The 18324-nt window shown below is 52.8% G+C and overlaps 3 protein-coding genes across 4 annotated transcripts in view; 2 read left to right on the forward strand and 1 right to left on the reverse strand.

Annotated features, from left to right (window-relative positions):
• CIDEB (cell death inducing DFFA like effector b) overlaps positions 1-5192 on the forward strand; it is a 6958-nt gene extending 1766 nt beyond the window's left edge. Inside the window, exons 2-6 of one of the 2 annotated variants that reach the window (XM_046651377.1) lie at positions 2456-2552; positions 2847-2991; positions 3857-4006; positions 4238-4428; positions 4597-5192. In XM_046651377.1, the coding sequence (XP_046507333.1) occupies positions 2456-2552; positions 2847-2991; positions 3857-4006; positions 4238-4428; positions 4597-4735 (722 nt within the window). In that variant the 3' untranslated portion in view covers positions 4736-5192. The remainder of the gene's footprint in view (positions 1-2455; positions 2553-2846; positions 2992-3856; positions 4007-4237; positions 4429-4596) is intronic. The other variant, XM_046651383.1, reaches the window with a different exon arrangement.
• NOP9 (NOP9 nucleolar protein) lies at positions 5169-10720 on the reverse strand. The gene is made up of 10 exons (XM_046651369.1): positions 10342-10720; positions 9674-10129; positions 8772-8882; positions 8392-8533; positions 8078-8270; positions 7299-7439; positions 6508-6633; positions 6105-6341; positions 5791-5896; positions 5169-5443 (listed from the first exon to the last, which is right to left on the reverse strand). The coding sequence occupies exons 1-10, from the start codon at positions 10703-10705 to the stop codon at positions 5286-5288; spliced, it is 2034 nt and encodes a 677-aa protein (XP_046507325.1). The 5' UTR covers positions 10706-10720; the 3' UTR covers positions 5169-5285.
• Positions 10721-10817: 97 nt separating this feature from the next.
• Positions 10818-17967, forward strand: DHRS1 (dehydrogenase/reductase 1). Its single transcript, XM_046651397.1, has 9 exons — positions 10818-11017; positions 11446-11618; positions 13162-13302; positions 13447-13526; positions 15761-15893; positions 16216-16362; positions 16901-16970; positions 17306-17386; positions 17571-17967. The coding sequence occupies exons 2-9, from the start codon at positions 11469-11471 to the stop codon at positions 17705-17707; spliced, it is 939 nt and encodes a 312-aa protein (XP_046507353.1). The 5' UTR covers positions 10818-11017; positions 11446-11468; the 3' UTR covers positions 17708-17967.
• Positions 17968-18324: the final 357 nt, after the last annotated feature.

The following is an 18324-nucleotide window of genomic DNA, read 5'->3' on the forward strand; positions in this document are numbered from 1 at the left end:
CCCGGCCCCCCCCCCCCGGTGGTGTTGGGGGGGGAGAAAGGAAAGGAAGGGAGAAAAAGATAATGGGGGCGGGTGGGGGGGGGGGGGGGATGCCGGTGAGAGGGACTGCGCCTGCCCCTACTTCCCAGCAGCCCGCCTCTCCTCTCTCAGGACCCCAGCCCCAACTCAAGCCTACTTCTTGGAACCCAAATCCTTGCTTTCAGTCAGCTGACCTCCCCAGTCCTAACTCCCAGGCTGTCACTACCTCCACCTCCACCCCTCTAGCCTGGCCCCTCCTTCTTTGTTCAGCTTCATTCCTTATACCTCAGGGCAAAAGCACATGGTGGGGAGTAACGGCGCGTTGGGAGATCTGCTTACCCAGCTGGGAGCTGGCAGGGTTGGGGGCAGCGAAGGGCCTGGGGAAGCTGAAAGGCAAGGTGTCGCTGCCTGTCCTGTGCCTGTCAGGTTTGCAGAGGGTGAGGTGAGAAGAGGGAGGGACAAGGTGGGGCTCCTCTCAGCCTTTGCTGGGGCCCCTCCCTCACCCGACTCCTTCCCATCACTAACCATCCAGGCATGCGAGAACCTGCCTCTCCGGAACTGGAAAAGCTTAAGGGGTGCAGACACGCTTCCCTGGCTGTGTGGGTGAGGAGGGACACTGCAGAATCCTGACCCTGGGTCCTGCTTCTGCATTCATCCCTCCCTCAGCTCCGGTCGCAGTGCTTCTGGCCTTGAAGCCTGTATGCTTCCTGGCCTCCCTGGCTGCCCTCACAGAGAAGGTGACCCAAACCACTCACTCCGCCAGCTGCTCTAGCCTCACCTTTCTGCACTCCTGACCCTGCTGAGCCCCCTTTTCCTCAGCTTCCCACATACCCCTCTCCTGTCTTGCCTTGGGCCCTGACCCAGTCATTCCTCCCCCAGGGCTCTCACTGGGCTGTCAATGACAGCTTTCAGTGGCAAGCACAATGCTAAGTTCTAGGGGAAAGGGGAGATGCATGGAGGTGTCAGGGCCTTATAAGCTGGTTGAGGACTCATAACACATCTGTGAAGAGACCACACAACAGGGCTACATCAGGATTCGGAACAAGAGGAAAGGAAAGAGTGCAGTGGTGGAGACATACTCTGGGTGGAGAAGTCAGGCAAAGCCTGGAAATGAGGAAATTTGAGGGGGACTTGGCAGATTGATAAAGTTGAAGGAAGGGGAAAGAAAGGCCCCTGCCCAGTCAACAGCCAGAACTGAGGGTTCCTCAGGAGCCAGGACACCAGTATTGTCTCCGTTTGGGTTCCCTCCAAAGCAGAGCCTGAGTAGAGGGCGTCCGTACAGGTGATCCTGTATGTGAGAGGTCAGCTCAGGAAGCAGGAGTGAGGAGCAGAGGAAGAGAGGGAAGAGGAGAGCCAATGAGGGCGTGCTCTTGAGTCCCTTTAGTAGGCATCAGGCCTGAGAAGGACACAGAATGCCTTCCAGAGAGACAGAGCCTGGGGCATTTATGCCAGCTCGCCCACTGTTTGCGGGCTGTCCTAGAGGTATTAATACCCCTAGACACACCTGCAGCCTGTACTTGTCGGGAGGGCTGAGTAAGCTGCCACAGCTTCAGGCGAACTCCTAGGAGGAAAGCAGAGAGACGTGTGCTCACGTGAGGGGTCCACTGTCAGCAAGAGTCTTGAGCTTCCACACAACCATCCATCACAACTGCAGCTGAAATCAGAGATGGGACGGGGCACCAAAGCTAAAGTCCTGATGCCATCAAAGGACACCTCCCGCCCCTTCACATCTGCCTCATGCCCATTAAGTGGCCAAAGGAGAAAGCCGAGAAAGTGACTAGTCCAGTGTGGCTGAAGCAGGTAGTTCTGGAGAATGCAGCCAGAGAGATGTTGAGCTAGCCCCTGCCCTAGACCATGGAGAAAAGAGCAGGAGAGTAGAAAGGCAGAGTCCCAGACAGGCTCCTGTTGATCCTGGATCCATGGATCAGGACCCATCCTCTCCCCACCCCCAACCCAGGCACACTGCCTCACCTCTCATTTTCTCCAAGCCCTGACCAAGATCCCATCCTCAGCCCCGCCTCCCTCGTCTTAAAGCTGCAGTTTATGGCTTTCATTAGGTGGCAGCATGTACGGTGCAAATCACACATAATGCGGCTTCTCACAGTTTGGGAGCCAGAAACTCTTCCTAGAAATTCCCTCCATAGAAAGAAAAACACCAGATACCACATTCCATTCTCTCACATAGTTCCCATTTACCCTCACATCGGGTGCCGCCACCAGAGACACACACACACACAAACTTCCAGGCTTTTGCCGGGCAACTCTGGGCCTTAATCCTTCCTCTAAGACCCCATCTAGGCCCCTCCCCTGCTCCCTCCCCTTGGACTTTGCCCTTCTTACTGGCCAGGCCTGGGGGGCCAGAGTCCGGGCTTGACTCATCCCCCACCTCCCTGTGGCTGAGGTCCCAGCTCTGTAACAGAAAACACCACCACTTCAGCCCCAGCACAGCAGAGAACCACCCAGCCCAGGACTCTCCTGCACCTTCCCGCCACCATGGAGTACCTCTCCGCCCTCAACCCCAGCGGCCTGCTCAGGTGACTTCTAACCCTCCTCTCCACTCTCCAACTCTGGGGATACAGGCAAGGCAATGGAACTCCATTCAGCCCCTAGGAGCCTGGCGAGCTGCACCCCTCCCCTCCTCGCCCCGGCTTTGCACTGGGGGCTTGTCCAGCCCTGAGCCACCGCTCCCCCACCCCTTTCCATGGTCTCTCCCTCTCCCTAGGCTACAAACCCAGATCCCTCCCTCCCTCCCTAACTCTCCAGCCCATCATCCCCATTGCACCCACCAAACCCCTCACTCCTTCATGACCTCTCTTCCCAACTACCAGGTCAGTATCCAATATGAGCTCTGAGTTTGGCCGTAGGGTCTGGACCTCAGCTCCACCACCCCAGCGACCTTTCCGTGTCTGTGATCACAAGCGGACCACCCGGAAAGGTCTGACAGCTGCCACCCGACAGGAACTGCTAGACAAGGTAAGGGAGCCAAGTCCCTGGGTTCTGTTACAGGGACAGCCAAGGGGCTCAAGAAGAGTGAGAATTTGGAATGACAGCAGAAAGGGCTGAAGGGGGGGGACTGAGGGGGGCAATGACCTCTGCTGCACTTGGGTCATTTTTCCCCAAGGAGTGGGCTTTTCCTTGAGGGTAGGGGAAGGAGTAGATAGGGAGGGATGGAGTTCAGAAATCAGTATAAAATGGCGAGTCATAAGATAAAACAAGTTTAAATCCTAACTCTGCCACCTCCTAACATCAAACTTTGGGAAGTTATTGAACCCATCAAAACTCAGTTTCTTTATCTATAAAAAGGGAATGACATAGCTACTCCTTAGGGCTACTGAAAGGAGTAGAGGATGTGTGTACAGTGCTACATAGAAGACTCAAGGATAAGTCAGTGTGAGTGAAAACAGCTCTGGATACCTCTGTAAGCATGGGGGAAAGTGAGGAGGGACATTGGAGATCAGACCCCATGTGACAGGCCCCACCAGCATAATGCCTTCCACCCCTAGCCTATACCCATTCCTGAACGATAGACTTCCAGAGAACCTGGCCAGCTTATCAGTTTCAAACCAGCAGGAGTGGCTTAGAGGGAAGCACAGGGAGATGACAATGACATGGTAGGAGCAAAGCAGGAGCAAATAGGAAAAAACCATCTGCCCTCAGTGAGGGTTCCCCAACGACTAAGAACACTAGAGCCATTTGAAAGGATGGCAAAGCCCCGGGGTGAAGAGCTGGGATATCAACCCGTGTCTGGGCCCAGCAGAGGGATGCGGGCTGCTGGAAGGGAAGTAGCACGGGATAAGCTCTGCCCCTTCCCTCCTGCTTCCCGCCACCGGTCGCCTAGGCATTGGAGACCCTGCTGCTGAGCGGAGTGCTGACACTGGTGCTAGAGGAGGACGGGACAGCCGTGGAGAGCGAGGACTTCTTCCAGCTGTTGGAGGATGACACGTGCCTGATGGTACTGGAGTCCGGGCAGAGCTGGAGCCCCATCAGGGTGAGGCCCACACGGGGACTGCTATAGGTCACCAGTCCTTCTCTCTCGCAAGCCTGTTCTCTTGCCTGACCCTGATCTTGGGGGCAGAGGCAATGGGAGAGATGAGTTGTCAAGGACACCTTATAGTGGACAAACAATCCAGGCAAGGGCAGGTCTGTCCTGGTGCTGATGGGGATTAGTGGTGGGTGTCAGTATGTGAGGGTCCATTGCACTGATGGGGGTGCCCTACAGAGCGGGGTGCTGTCTTATGGTCTGGGCCGGGAGAAGCCCAAGCACAGCAAGGACATCGCCCGCATCACCTTCGACGTATACAAGCAAAACCCTCGAGACCTTTTTGGCAGCCTGAACATCAAAGCCACATTCTACGGGCTCTACTCCATGAGTTGTGACATACAAGGACTCGGCCCAAAGAAAGTACTCAGGTCAGAGACCAAGTCATACTTCCCCATCCCTAGAGTTGCAGTCCCCATAATTCCCTCTCCTGCTCTCTCCTACCCCTTGTGGAAACCCCCAGCCCCCAGCTCCACGGCCTCCTCCCGGCTTCCCCTACCTTCCCCTACCCGTCTGACTTCCTGCTGTCTGCCCTTCAGGGAGCTCCTCCGATGGATCTCCGCTCTGCTGCAAGGCCTGGGCCATATACTGCTGGGAATTTCCTCCACCCTTCGACATGTGGTAGAAGGGGCTGAGCAGTGGCAGCTGCAGCGTCAGGGTCGCCTCCATCGCTACTGAGAAGGGGCTCTGAGCTTCTGCCACTACTCATTCCAAGAGACAGACTGTAAGGACTCTGACAACATCAAGTTTGGGGACCCGCAGACTTGTACAGACAGTGCAGACCAGATAACTTACCTGATTCCCCCACTGTCCTCTGATCCCATTGTAACAGACCCCATAAGCATAATGCCTTACACCCCTAGCCTATGCCTATTCCTGAAGAATGCTGTCCCTGCCTAGCCATCTCTCCAGCCTCCCACATAGCCTGAAAGGCCACAAGCCTGGCCCCAGGCATCTTGATCCCACCCTGACTGCTGCTGCATCTAGATGTCCTTACAACTCTTCCTTTCCCTAAGCTCCCCAGTGCACTGAGGACAGCCCTCTCTGACTTTACCTTGACATCTCTATTTCTTTGAAACCTTCCCCCCAAAAATAACAAACACACGTCCAATAAAAATATAAAAATGTTTATCAATAAGTCTTTGACTCCAATTTAAACTAGGAAGAGGACAGGATAGATACTCCCTTTCCCCTCCCCCATCAACACCCAGTCCCAGATCCAAAGGCCTCAGTCTTCAAGTATTGAGTTCAAAGCCCGTCTCCGCTTGGCCACTGCCCCCTGCTGCTGTTCCCAAGCCTTTTGCCGCTTCAGGAAGGTAGTCAGGGCCACATTTCGAGCCACATGGTGGCCAAAAGGGTCTCTTAAGAGCTCCTCGTTCCGCTCCCCTGCAAAGGGAACCATTCATGTTCAGTATCACCATGCAGTCACCCACCCACGCTTGAAGAGACTCTACTTGGGGTGAAGGTCCCTCCGTTTTCCCTGGACCCTGTGCCTGCCTGGGTATAGACTTAACACCTCAATCTGCAAAGAAGAGACGCTGGGAGAAGGGGTGGGCGCACAGGGCTGCACGATCAGCAGAGGAGAAGCAGAGAGCTGACCGCTAAGAACCCAAGCCGAGACCACCCTTTGGAACTGAAGTCTCTGCTGAATTTAAGTCCACTACCCAGCCACCCAGCTACTGGAGTGAGGGAAAGAAAGTCTGGAAAGATCAGAGAGAGGTGCCAGTACTCACCCAGCTCTGCAGCAATTTCCTTCCGGGCCCCCAAGGCTGCTCCACTCCAGATGGCATCCAGCACACGGCTGCCATGGCGACTACAGGCCAGAGCTACATATTGTCCCTGCATTGAGACAAGCAAGATAGGTCCCTCTATGGCAGTCCACAAAAGTGTGTTGGCGGGGAAGGTAAAGTTTTTGGAAGTTTAGAGGTTGAGTCGTAACAATCTAGGAACTACATATTCTCTGTGACTCTGAAGGACAGTCCTGGGAAGCTCACATTCTCTCAGTGGATGACGGCAGAAGAATCAAAGCAGAAACCAGAAGTCTAACCTTTAGGGTCTTCAGCACACGGCGGCGCTGCTTGCGCGTCACGGAGGGGCTGCTCAGGACGGTATCGAGCACATGGGAACCAGCAGGGCTTTGGGCCAGACTCAGAAGCTGCGGTCCTGTCAATGCACCCAGACTTCGAAGTATAAGATCAGGAGTGGAGAAGTGCAGCAGATGCTGGAGCAGTAGAGACCCAAGCACCGTCACTTCCCCCAGGGCCCTGGCTGTGGCCATTTCCACCTGGGAGGACAGAGACAGGGAATTTAGGAGGTAACCACCAGACTGCTGCCTTCACTGGGATGGAGCCAAAGATCTCACCACCCTCACCTCAGTGGTGAGGGGCTTCCTGAGCCCTGGGAGGCCTGGTCCCCAATTAGTCACTGGCTTGGCCTCTCCCCTACCTCACCTGGTGCTCCGCAGGCACTGCCCCCTCGTCCTCCATCAGTCCATAGTACACCTCATAAGCCATCAAAGTGGCAAAGAGAGGCACACAGGACACTTGCCGGGAAGAGGGCTCTGCACAGTGGAATGCCTAGAAGGGAAGACAAAACATGATGACTCTGAGAACCTCCTCATCCCTAACCCGACCTTCTGACAGGGGAAAGCATTCAGGAGAGGTGAGAACACCTAACTCCACAAGAATGTAAGCTGCGTGAGGACAGGACTTCGCCTGCCTTCTGTATCCCCAGCCTCTATACAAACAACAGGGGTTGAATAAACATTTATGTCTTAAATAAACTTCTCTCTTCATTCTGGGAGGTAGTTTTCCTTGCAGGACTGTGAGATGCTTTGGCCTCGTTCTGCCCTGTATCTGAACCCCCTGAGCATGAGACCTCTTGGGTCCCAGAGATACAACCACTGAAGATTAGATAAGTCTAGGGGCTGGCCCCGTGGCTGAGTGGTTAAGTTCCCACACTTCACTTCAGCGGCCCGGGGTTCTCCGGTTCGGATCCACGGCACAGACCTATGGACCGCTCATCAAGCCAGACTGTGGCAGCATCCCACAGAGAGACTAGAATGACCTACAACTATGTACTGGGGCTTTGGGGAGAAGAAAAAAAAAAAAAGAGGAAGATTGGCAACAGATGTTAGCTCAAGACCAATCTTCCAAAAAAAAAGAAAGAAAAGATTAGCTAAGTCTTAACAGGTGGAATTTGAACTGAGGGCATAAATGGGTTGTGGGTAACACTCACTCACCTCCAACAACAGCTGCAGGACTTGGGCTTGGTGGGTCCCAACTCTGCGGCAGGCCCCCACCAGGGCAACGACGACCCCTGGGTGACCTTGGGCTAACACAGCTTCCAGGGCAGGGCTCAGCTCCTTGAACATGGGCGATAGCTAGCGGAGACATGGGGTAAAGAATCTTTGGCATTCTGGTAATGGTGGGCTAAGTTATTCAAAGAAAGCTTCCTGCCAAAAACAACTAAAAATGCTAGATAAAACATAAAAGCATTGCCATTATCAGAACTTTGGTTTGGCCAGATAAGGAAGGTCCAAGACAAGAGAGCAGGATTGGAGGTGCTGCCTCACATGTAGAGGAGACTTTAAATGGCCACACTCTCAGGGTAAGGGAAAATGAAATCTGCCCTTCCACCCTAACTCCCAACCCAGGAGATCCGGGGAAGCATGCCTTGGTGCTAAGCAGCAAAGGAAAAGAGAGGCCATGGCAACAGCTCCAGCCCTCATGCGGATTTGTAGCCAAGATGAGTGGGCCACAGAACCTCAAGCTGTGAACTTGGGTTAAGCCAGTCTCCTGCTGGTAGTGGCGCCTGAGAGAAGCCAAAGCAAATCCTCTCTGGGAAGAAGGCATCTTCACCCTAAGCTCTGGGAAACCCCCAGGGAACAACTTTTCAAGAGAAAAGGCCAGCACACTGTCAGAGATACAGAGGCAGGCACACAATAAAATAAGGCCAACTGAAGGAGAATAACACAAACAACAGAGTGCAGAAACAGACCCAGTCAAGTTCCCCACTCACCAGCTCAGGGGTAGTGACCGCATCCAGGAAACGCTGCAAAGGGAAGTTGGCAATAGGATGTGCAGCCAGGGTCTGCAGCTGCCCTTGGAAGTGATCCTCAAAGAGGCTCTGGAGCCTCGGGGGATCCGACACCAGCAGCACCTGCTCTAGCAGTCTGGAGCTCGTCTGATCCCGCAGAAACAGCAGGAGGGGACTAGGGACAAGCAGAAGGTGAATGAGTACTCTTAACTCCACTCCATCCAAAATACCCACATCACCTCATTCATTTCACACAGGTCCATCAACCTGGGTCAATCCTGAGGCCCTGACCATACCTGCCATCTGCTGAAGAATTGCGGCTACTCAGGTAGCCAATCACAGCATTGCAGAGGTGGGCACAAAGCTGGGGCAGTTTGCGGTGTAAGACCTGTAAGCCCACTTGAAGGCAGAAGCTGGAGATCTTGTCAGTGATAAACACTGTGGAGAGAAGGCAGAAATAATAAAAGCAGCTTTCCCCAAATCCAGATGACCTGGACAACCTCAAACCTCAAGTAACACGGTACAAGGGACTATGGACACAAAGAGTCTATACAGAATCTTTGCAACATCAAACCAGATCAGATTTGAAGAGGAATAACACTGATCTAAATATGGGCCTTGTTTGATAATAACTCCCAGAAAAGTAGATCCTAGAGCCTCCCATCTCCCTCCTTACCAGCAATGTCCTTCAGAAAGCAGGAGCTCAGGTCCCGAAGGCAATTCAGGAAGGTTTCAGGGACCTCGAAATCAGTTGGCTTACAGTCCCGAGTTGGGGCCCTTTGTGCTTCTGAAGGAAGATCAAGAACGTGTGCAGGAGTGAGATCACAAACTGCCATCCAGGAGGGAGAATTCCACAGATGAACAGGGATTCAGCTTGGAGATGCAGAACGCATATGGTACAACTCAATGTCTCTTCTCGTCTGGATCAGTGAACTCAGATTACATTTGTTTTAATTTTTCTAAAAAACTTCAACCAGCTTCCCCATGGTTCACAGGAGACAGTCCAAACTCCTCAGCCAGGAATTTGAGGTGTTCCAAAATCAAGCCTTACCTAAACTCTCTACCCTTATTTCCCAGAGTTTTTCCAAATGTGGGCTGCTGCCTGAGTGTATCACGAAATCAATTTAGTGGGTCTCAAGAGGCATTTTTTTAATGGAATACACAGAACAGAATAAATAAGGAAAGAAAACATCAAAGTGGGTCGCATGTAGTAAGAGTAATGTTTCCTGAACTTTTGCTTGAATCTAATATGTGTATATATACACATATGTATGTTGAGTCTTGTTTAAAAAAAATAGATTTCTTACTGTGAGTGGTGGTTTAAAAAAAGTTTGAAATCCAATGCTCAAATGAATCACCTCTTCCCCTTGCCCCATTCTTCTAACGGCTGTCCCCTAAACACATCTAGGCGTCCTCACCTCTGGGCCTCTGCACACACTAACCTTTGGCCTGCTAAGCCCTGTCCTAATTTCTCTGCTAATTCTTCAAGGTCATGAAGAAATACTCTTCTGCTCCCTCTCTCCTTCTGAACTTCCTAAACTCTCCTTTAGGTCCACTTCCCTCTCTTGTAATACTTACCAGGTGACTGGGAGCCACGGTGCCTGGCTCTCTCAGACTCCAGGAGAGTCCCTCCTAACACCTGCAGCAGAGTTCTGACCACGAAGGTGCCATGTGTGTCTCCACAGTAGAAAAGAAAATCATCACACACCTCAGCAGCGAGTCCCAGGACTAGCTCCTCCAGGGTCTCTAAGGAACCATCCTTCCTATCTCCATCCTCCTCTTCCTCCTCCTCCTCCTCTGCAGGGGTCCCCAGCAACCGAGGCAGCTGCAGCAAAGCGCTTTGCAGTACATGGACCCCGCATCGATGACAGGCCACAAAGCGCAAGTTGGAGCGCAGAGCAGCCCATACTCGACACAGCGGTTTCAGGGGACTGAACCCCAACAGTTCCTGCAGCATCTCACTGCCAGTCCTGTTCGTGGCCAAGGCTAGGGCCTGAGCCTCAACCTCCTTCAAAACATTGTGCACCATCAGCTCTGGAAAGACAAGGAAAGAAATATTTTAAAGAGACTGAGAGGAGGATAGGGTTATGTTCTTGGTTAGGCCAAGCTGGGGGGCGAGGAGGGCTAGAAAGAGGATATGGGAGATGAAACTAAGTCTCCGTGCCCTGGAGACCCACGAAAATTTCCTCGCCTGTCCGGATTTTATGCCCAAGTTCCTCTCGGTCCCACGCGAAGTTGCTCCCTACCTCGTTCTTCTCCGGTCTCGGGGGCGTCTTTCAGCGCAGACAGCGCCCGGCGGAAGTACCCCAGAGCCTCGGGGCTCAGGTGGGGCAGCGCGTCCCGAGCCGGCTCCGAGCGCCCGTCCGGAGGCGGGCAGGGCGGTCGCCGGCGGCCTGGTGGGGGGCGCCCCGACCCCTTGGCCCCACGGCCTCGTTTGCCGCCAGCTGGGAACCGACGCCCCGCCTTGTGCGGGGAGCGCGGCCCCAGCCCCATGAGCGCTCCGGGACCGGCTCCCTTGGACGCCGGAGAAGCCTCCTGCCACCAAGCGTGGGCCAGGCCCCGACAGAGCTTAGAAAAGCCAGCGCGCTCGCTGCGCAGAGTACGCGTCATAGTCCAGCGACGGCTCGAGCCGGCCGGAGGGGGTGTGTCTCCAGACCGCCCCGCCTCCATGCGCCTGTCCTGGCCCCGCCCAGAAGTATCCCGGAGCCGCTGATGCGCTCTCTGATCCTGATCTCCACGTTGCCGGCTGAACCTCGGGCAGTATACGGACTTCCACGCCAGCCTCGGACTCTGACCGCGTCGTAGTCACCTCACCCCCCCCGGCGGGAGGATCTAAATTCTCGATTCCGAGAACCTTACGAGAGAGGCGGCGCGAGGACTCCCCAGGCAGCAAAGGAAGTCCAGAGGCAGCAAAGTTGGCAGGTAGGAGGAGTGGGACTTCTCCCCACTTAAGGTCCAGGGTCCCTGGGCTGCGCGCACACCTCCGATCCAGAAGCCCCTTCTCCGGGCTCCGCCTGACTGGGCCGGGGTTGGGCGAGAGCTCCAGATGGCCCAAGACTTTGTGCGGATGCGCCATGAAGGACGCCGCACAGAGCTCCCCCCAGTCAGCCCTACTCAGAGTCCCAGTAGGTGCCCTGGACAGCGCCACCCAGCCCCGTTCTTCACTCCTGGGCCTCCCTAAAGAGACAGCCAACCTTGCCCTGTGGCCTGCACTCCGCTGTCCCCCTCTGAAACCTCTCTCCCCTCAAAGGATCCCAACCTTGGCTCCCCCTCCTACCACTTTCGGGGTCCCCTCCCCATAGAATAGACCATCTGCAGCCTTCCTTCAGAGCAAGTCTTTGCTTCCACAGATTTCCCTCTTTGCTTGTGAGTCATGGCAGCTCCCATGAAGGGCCAAGTGTGCGTGGTGACTGGGGCTTCCAGGGGTATTGGCCGCGGCATCGCCTTGCAGCTCTGCCAAGCTGGTGCCACAGTGTACATCACTGGCCGTCATCTGGACACGCTGCAGGTCACTGCTCAGGAGGTGAGTGCTTCCTCTGGAACCACAGGGGCAGAAACCACCTGAGGGAGCCGGTCCCGTTAACCACTCCTAATCGGTTACCTGAAACCATAATACTCAACCCAACATGACTATTAACTCAAATTGGGTAAATAAACCCCATAAACAACTTCAGATCAGGTCAAATTTAGCCACCAAGTGAGTTTTATGAAAAAACTCTGTGTTAGCTCTGTGTTAGGGATTTTGGAATTGCAACTAAAGAGTTGTGGACCTGTGCTTTCCCCTATTTTAGGCAAGACTTTATTGAACTGTACGTTTTTATTTGACTTTTCTGCTGGATATCAGTTACATAAATATTTGGGTACATTTGGTTTGCTAGGTACTGCATGAAGCACTGGGGTTAGCAAGATTAATAATATATAATTCTGCCTTTAAAAGATAGAGGCTAGCAGGAGTCAGAGGCAGAAATGGATCATTTCAATGTAATGCGAATGAAGTAAGTGATAAGAGGGAGATAGGCGCAGAATGTTCTGGGAGCACCAGTGGGTATCGAGAGAAAATGGGGGAGAGGTTAGGGAAAGCATTCTGGAGGAAATGGTTCTTGAACTGAGTCTTGAAAGGTAAGAGTTAGGTGAAGGAAGTTAAGAAAACCATTCCAGCAAAGGGAGCTACACGAGCAGAGGGACGATGGTGAAAGAGTGTGGATATTGTGAGAAATAATGCCAGAGCATAAAGGTACAAGGACGGAGTGGTAGGCGAGAGTCTGCAGAGAGGACACAATGGGTATTGGAAGAAGCCAGTAGAGAACTTTGGCCTTTTTCTCTAAGAGATGGTGATCCCATTGGAAGATTTTGAACAGATTTATGTTTTAGGTAGTTCATACTGTCTAGAGTATGAAGAATTAAGTTAAGGCAGAAAGACTGGAGGTCAGGTGAGCAGTTAGGAGGTAAGGAGGTCAAAGGGTGGGACCCAGAGCCTGGATCTGGACAATAGTTCTTGAATAAGGTATTCTTCCTCTGAAGTTAGAGGATAGGGGCACATTTGTAGACGGTGAGGCAGAACGGGAAGTAGAAGTAGATCATACCTGAGAGCTTTGATTTCCCACTTACCAGGCAGGGGTGTTGGTGGAGTGAGGGTAAGAGGGCTGGGATTGAGTAGGGGTTCTATGTGAGTGGTGAAGGTGGGAGCTAAGGGCATGCAAGATGGGAATGACCAAGGATGAAAAAAAGACAGACGCTCATTTCTCAAGAGCAGCCTCCATGCCTTGTCTGTCCCTTACCCTCCACATGCAGAGTGCAATGCTTTGCACATGGTAGGCCCTAGTAAATGTCTGTAGATTTTAAACCCGGGATCCCAATCCACTTTGCTCTATAATGGGAGGACCTAGCATTCCTGAAACTCCTCAAACAGACACCAGAGGGCAGTATTGCCCACCATGTTCCCTCAGCTATTGGCTCTGATTCCTATGACTGGCTTCTCAGCTCCCAAGCTGGGAGTTAAGGGGAGCTGAATTTTGTCTCACACTCATGTGCTACCGTGAGCTCATATCCCCTCTGTCCCCCTCCAGGCGCAATCCCGAGGGGGCCGCTGTGTGCCGGTGGTGTGTGATTCAAGCCAGGAGAGTCAAGTGCAAAGCCTATTTGAGCAAGTGAATGAGGAACAGGGCCGTCTGGACGTGCTGGTCAACAATGCCTATGCTGGAGTCCAGGTAGCCCTTTGAACTTCATCCGAACTCCACACTCCTGACCTCCCCCTCTGACCCCTGAGTGCTCATTGTCCCTTCCATTATCCAGCCCCTCATACCTTCCTGCCTTCAGATCATCCAATTCATCACCCTTCCTATGCCTTCCAGGCAATCCTGACCAATGCTAAGAAGCCATTCTGGGAAAGCCCCGCCTCCTTGTGGGATGATATAAACAACGTGGGACTCAGGTGGGTGTTCTCCATGCCCTGCTGCAAGGGCCTGGGCTTCCCTCACTCACTCAGCAGGCCGAGGGCACAGGCCTTTCCCCGTACACCCTCTGCGTTTCCCTCTGCCCTCCCCCTGCTCTTTCTTCTCTCCTGTCCCATCTGTCTCACTTACTTCTGGAGAAGTTCCATCCAGGTGAGGCTGTACCTGGGAACATCACCTTTTGCCTTGTTTCCATCAGTAATTTTCATCTGAACCTGCCTTGGGGCTTTCTCTTGCCTCGCTTTCTGCCTTTCCCAATGCATAACCCAGAAGGGAGCTGCCTCCCTCAGTAATGCACACCACCCACAGTCGGTATTTTCAAAAATGGTTAGAGGAAGAAATTGTGTTGTTTTAGATCGAGAGAAGGTCACTAAGAAAGAGTGGGTGCCGGCCATCTTGGCCTCCACATCCTCACTCCAGACCCACAGACAAGGGCACTCCCAGGACAGCACTGGGAGGGCAGAGCTGTCATGGGGTTACACAGACATCTGGCACAGGAGGTGAAACACAGCCTGAGTTCACCCAGCATGATATACATCAGTTTTGTCTCTGTTTATTATTTTTGGAACAGTGGTACCCTCTCAGAAACTACACTCTTGATATGATCAGCCACCTGTGGGAGTAACCAAGAGATTATCTGCAAATCTTTGACTACAGTGTTTAAGACCACCCACGACTTCAAATCTGGTACTCTAGTGGCAATCCCAAGGAAGCAGATTAGAAAGCAACTGTGATTTCCAAAGTGGAAGAAAGAGAATGAGGACAGAGGGCAATGGTCAGCCCAGAGGCAAGAAAAGAAAACCCAGTGGCCAGCCTGGTGGCATGGTGTTTAAAAAGAAAAGTGAAAAAAAAAAAAAAAGAGGAAGATTGGCAACAGATGTTAGCTCAGGGCAAATCTTTCCCAGTGAAAACAAAAAACAAACAAACAAACAAAAACCCAAGAAATGTTTATGTGAAAAAACCTGACAGACTATATACTAGGCTGTTAATAGTAGCTATATCTCAGTCAAGGGAGGAAGGAGTGGTAATGAGGGGAATAGGATTATACTGGTCTTCACATTTGTCCATAATTTTTTTGGTAAAAATACACACATACTTGGTAACCAGAAAAAATTTCCTTTGCATGGGAAACAGGACCCTCCAAATGAAAATCAGTAGAGAGAGTTATAGTTTCAAAAGGAAAGCCCAGCCTAAGGTAACACAGAGGGAAGGCACAGTAAGTGTATATGTGAACCTGTGTGCGGAAGGTAAGAGGTGGGCTTCCAAGAGGCTCACAAACTGGCCTTTACCTTGGAGAATTCACCAGGACTTGGGCCAGGGTCTGGGCCTCTGCCTTGTAGGCTCAAAACCCTTACCAGGAAGAGATAAGGATGTGGAAGGTACCTGTTTGCAGGTTAAGGAATGTGGCATTGCCCATTTCTAGTTCTTTGGGTTTTGTTTTTCTTTTTCTTTTCTTTTCCTTTTTTTTTTTTTTTTTTGGTGAGGAAGATTGGCCCTGAGCTAACATCTGTTGCCAATCTTCCTCTTTTTACTTGAGGAAGATTGTCGCTGAGCTAACATCTGTGCCAATCTTCCTCTGTTTTGTATGTGGGACCCCCTAACAGCATGGCTTGATGAGCGGTGAGTAGGTCCATGCCTAGGATCCAAACCAGCAAACCCCAGGCTGCCAAAATGGAGCACACAAACTTAAACACTATGCCACCGGGCCAGCCCCTCACATGTTTATTCTCATTGAGCTTTAGATTATTTTGTCAATTTCTCCAAAAGTCTTCTTGAGATATATCTCAAATTGACTGAATCTATGGATTAATTTAAGTAGAACTGATGTTTTACATGTTGATTCTTCTTTGAACAGATTGTGTGTGTACTTGTTCTTTTATATCAGACAGAATTTTATAGTTTTCCCATGTAGATCCTATATATTTCTTATGTTTGCCCCCTGAGCTATTTTAGGTTTGTTATTGCTATTATGGAAGAGCTTTTTTATTCCATTACATCTTCTAAAGACTGCTGTTTCTCATCCTTCAACAGTTAATTTTACCCTTGTTCCTCCCAGAATGTGGCCTCCATCCCTTAATTTGCCAGGTCTGCAGCTACCCCACGGGGCCTCCCAGCTGCTACAGCCGCTAGGGGCAGAGGAAGCCACCAGGGCTACAGCACCCAGGCCAGCCCTGAACACGGTCCATTCCTTCTCCTTCTTTGCCCCACCTTCTAGAGGCCACTACTTGTGCTCGGTGTATGGGGCGCGGCTGATGGTACCAGCTGGCCGAGGGCTCATCGTGGTCATCTCCTCAGCTGGGGGGTTGCAGTATCTCTTCAATGTTTCCTATGGTGTGGGCAAAGCTGCGGTGAGGACCCAGTGCCACGGGGTTGGGGAGGTATAGGACAGTGACAGTACCCACAGCTCAGGAGGTCCAATCCCCAGTGGTCAGAGTGGTAAGGCCGACGGCTGGCCCTTACCTCTCCCACTGCCCCTCCATGGACAGTTCCTTTTCTTGGGCTCCTCTCAGCCAGCCAGAGTGGCGGTGCCCTGGGGAAGGTGCACAGCTGGACAGGGCTCTTGGGAAGGGCAGGGGGTTGGGGCATCCTCAGCGGAAGCAGGGAGGGCAGGGGAAGAAGGTGACCTGGCCTGGTACCCTGGCTCTCACCCTGCCTTCTGTCCCTCTACAGTGTGACAGGCTCGCTGCTGACTGTGCCCAGGAGCTGCGGCGCCACGGGGTCAGCTACGTGTCTCTGTGGCCAGGGTTGGTGCAGACAGAACTGCTGAAGGATCACTTGATGAAGGATGACAACACTGAGGATTCCCTGTTTAATCTGGTTGGCAAGGGGAGGGCAAGGGAGGCAGAGGATGCAGGGGAGTCAGCCTCACCATCCTCAAAGACAGGACAGTAACAAGATCAGAGAGGAAATACCTGGTGCTTACAGTGGCAGGCACACAGCTGAGCACTGGTCACACGTTATGTCCTTTAATCCTGTAGGGGAGATGCTATCACCATTTTATAGATGGCAAAACCGAGACCCAGAGAGGTTAAGAAACTTGGTCAAGGTCACATATGCCATAAGAGGAAAGGCTGTCTGGCTTCAAAGCCCACACTCTTCACCCCTACACTGAACGAACCTAGAAGGTCCAGATATATTTGGCCTCCCCAGGTCCCTTCTCATAGGAAAAGCAGTGGGTCCTGGTGCTGGGCTGCAGGGCTCACCTGGATGTGGGGAGGAGTGACTCCAGCGTTTTGCTAAGTCCCACGGGGGCAGCGGTGAGGGTGTCTCTCGTGGAACAGAAACTGAAAGCAGGGGAGAGACTTGGGCTGTGCTCTTGGAGATTAACCTTCACGTCTCTGCCCCTGTGTTTCAGGTCAGAAATCGCTTCTCATCCGCAGAGACCACAGAAATGAGTGGCAAATGTGTGGTAGCTTTGGCAACAGGTGAAGAGGTTGGGGACAGCTGGTGACGAGAGAGGGCATGGAGGATCTGCGTGGTGGTGGCAGCCAGTTCTGGGTCCTGGCTCCAGAGGTGGTTGAGGAATACACCCTTCTTTTCTCTCGCTTCTGGAGACCCAAAGGATTCAAATGCCCGGTTTGAGGTTTGAGAGCCTTAGAAACAGGTGTGACCAGGAGCCAGAGGCCCAGGAGCCTTCTTAGGAACAGAGAGAAACAATTCAGGGCTCCTGTGGTGTGTCAGTGGTTCCCTGTCCCCTTGGGCCCAAAGCTTGTCACCCTGCACCACTGCCCTGCCGTCTCAGCTGTCTCTGTGCCCACAGACCCCAATATCCTGAGCCTGAGTGGGAAGGTCCTGCCGTCCTGTGACCTTGCTCGACGCTATGGCCTTCGGGACGTGGATGGTAAGAGCTCAGCCTGGCAGCAGCCTGGGCCTCTCTTCCTTCTGTCCCCTGCTCGTTCCTTCTCCCTCACTCTCTGCCTGCTCCTTCCTCCCTCACGCCCAACTCTGTCTCTTCAGCCAAAGTGAGGGGTGTTGGATGGGGGGGAAATGGGGTCTAATCCTCCTCCTCTTCCTGTTGTCCCCAGGCCACCCCGTTGATGACTATTTCTCTTTGAGTTCCGTTCTCACCCGTGTCTCCAGCCTGGGCTGGCTGGCCTCCTTCTTGCCCAGCTTTCTCCGTGTGCCCAAGTGGATTTTGACCCTCTACACCAGCAAGTTCTAAACCTGCTGGCCTGATGTCACAACTCTGCTCGTCTTCTCATTCAGGCTGGGTGGTTGGCCTGTCTCAGTGGAACGTGGCGGCTTTCCTGCCTGCCACATGCCCGTGATAGGAAGAGAAGGCCTCTGCTGTGTCCTGGGGGAGCCTTGAGGCCCTTAAAGGTTCATCTGTGTTTCTTGGTCTTCCTTGCTCCTACAGTTTACTTTTTGCCTTAGTATTGAAAAATTCTCTGGGGACTAATAAAGGTCTTATTTCTTCTTTAACATGTTTTTGAGTGCTGATTCTGTGCTTAGCAAAGTGTTAGGTACTTGAGAGAAAGACTCAAAGATAGCAAAATGTTTAGGTTCTTCTTTCGGAGCTCCATCCCCGGGACAAGGCCCCTTTCCTCCAGAGCTGTTCCTGCTCTTCCCTGGAGAGCTGCCCATCTCAGGGCACCTGCCCCTCACGGCGAGGCCAGTTTCCTAGGTGCCAGGTGGGAAGCTGGGTCCCTCCACACCAGAAGCGGGCACGCCCCAGGCTCACGCTGCTTTCCCGCCCCCTCATTCCACCCTGGCTTCTGGGTTGCCTGCTGCCTTCCAGCTGGGCCTGATCTCCAGGTGAGCCCGATCCAGGAAGGGTAT

The sequence above is a fragment of the Equus quagga genome, chromosome 2 (assembly GCF_021613505.1).
Source record: "Equus quagga isolate Etosha38 chromosome 2, UCLA_HA_Equagga_1.0, whole genome shotgun sequence".
NCBI classification, from domain to species: Eukaryota; Metazoa; Chordata; class Mammalia; order Perissodactyla; family Equidae; genus Equus; species Equus quagga.

Excerpts from the sequence above, each read along its gene's own strand:
- DHRS1 (XM_046651397.1), top strand. The coding sequence starts at position 11,469 with ATGGCAGCTCCCATGAAGGGCCAAGTGTGCGTGGTGACTGGGGCTTCC. Across the intron at positions 13,303-13,446 it reads ATGCCTATGCTGGAGTCCAG|GCAATCCTGACCAATGCTAA; the intron begins GTAGCCCTTTGA and ends TATGCCTTCCAG. Across the intron at positions 17,387-17,570 it reads TGGCCTTCGGGACGTGGATG|GCCACCCCGTTGATGACTAT; the intron begins GTAAGAGCTCAG and ends TGTTGTCCCCAG.
- NOP9 (XM_046651369.1), bottom strand. The coding sequence starts at position 10,705 with ATGACGCGTACTCTGCGCAGCGAGCGCGCTGGCTTTTCTAAGCTCTGT. Across the intron at positions 8,883-9,673 it reads CCGTGGCTCCCAGTCACCTG|AAGCACAAAGGGCCCCAACT; the intron begins GTAAGTATTACA and ends ATCTTCCTTCAG. Across the intron at positions 5,444-5,790 it reads GGAAATTGCTGCAGAGCTGG|GGGAGCGGAACGAGGAGCTC; the intron begins GTGAGTACTGGC and ends TTCCCTTTGCAG.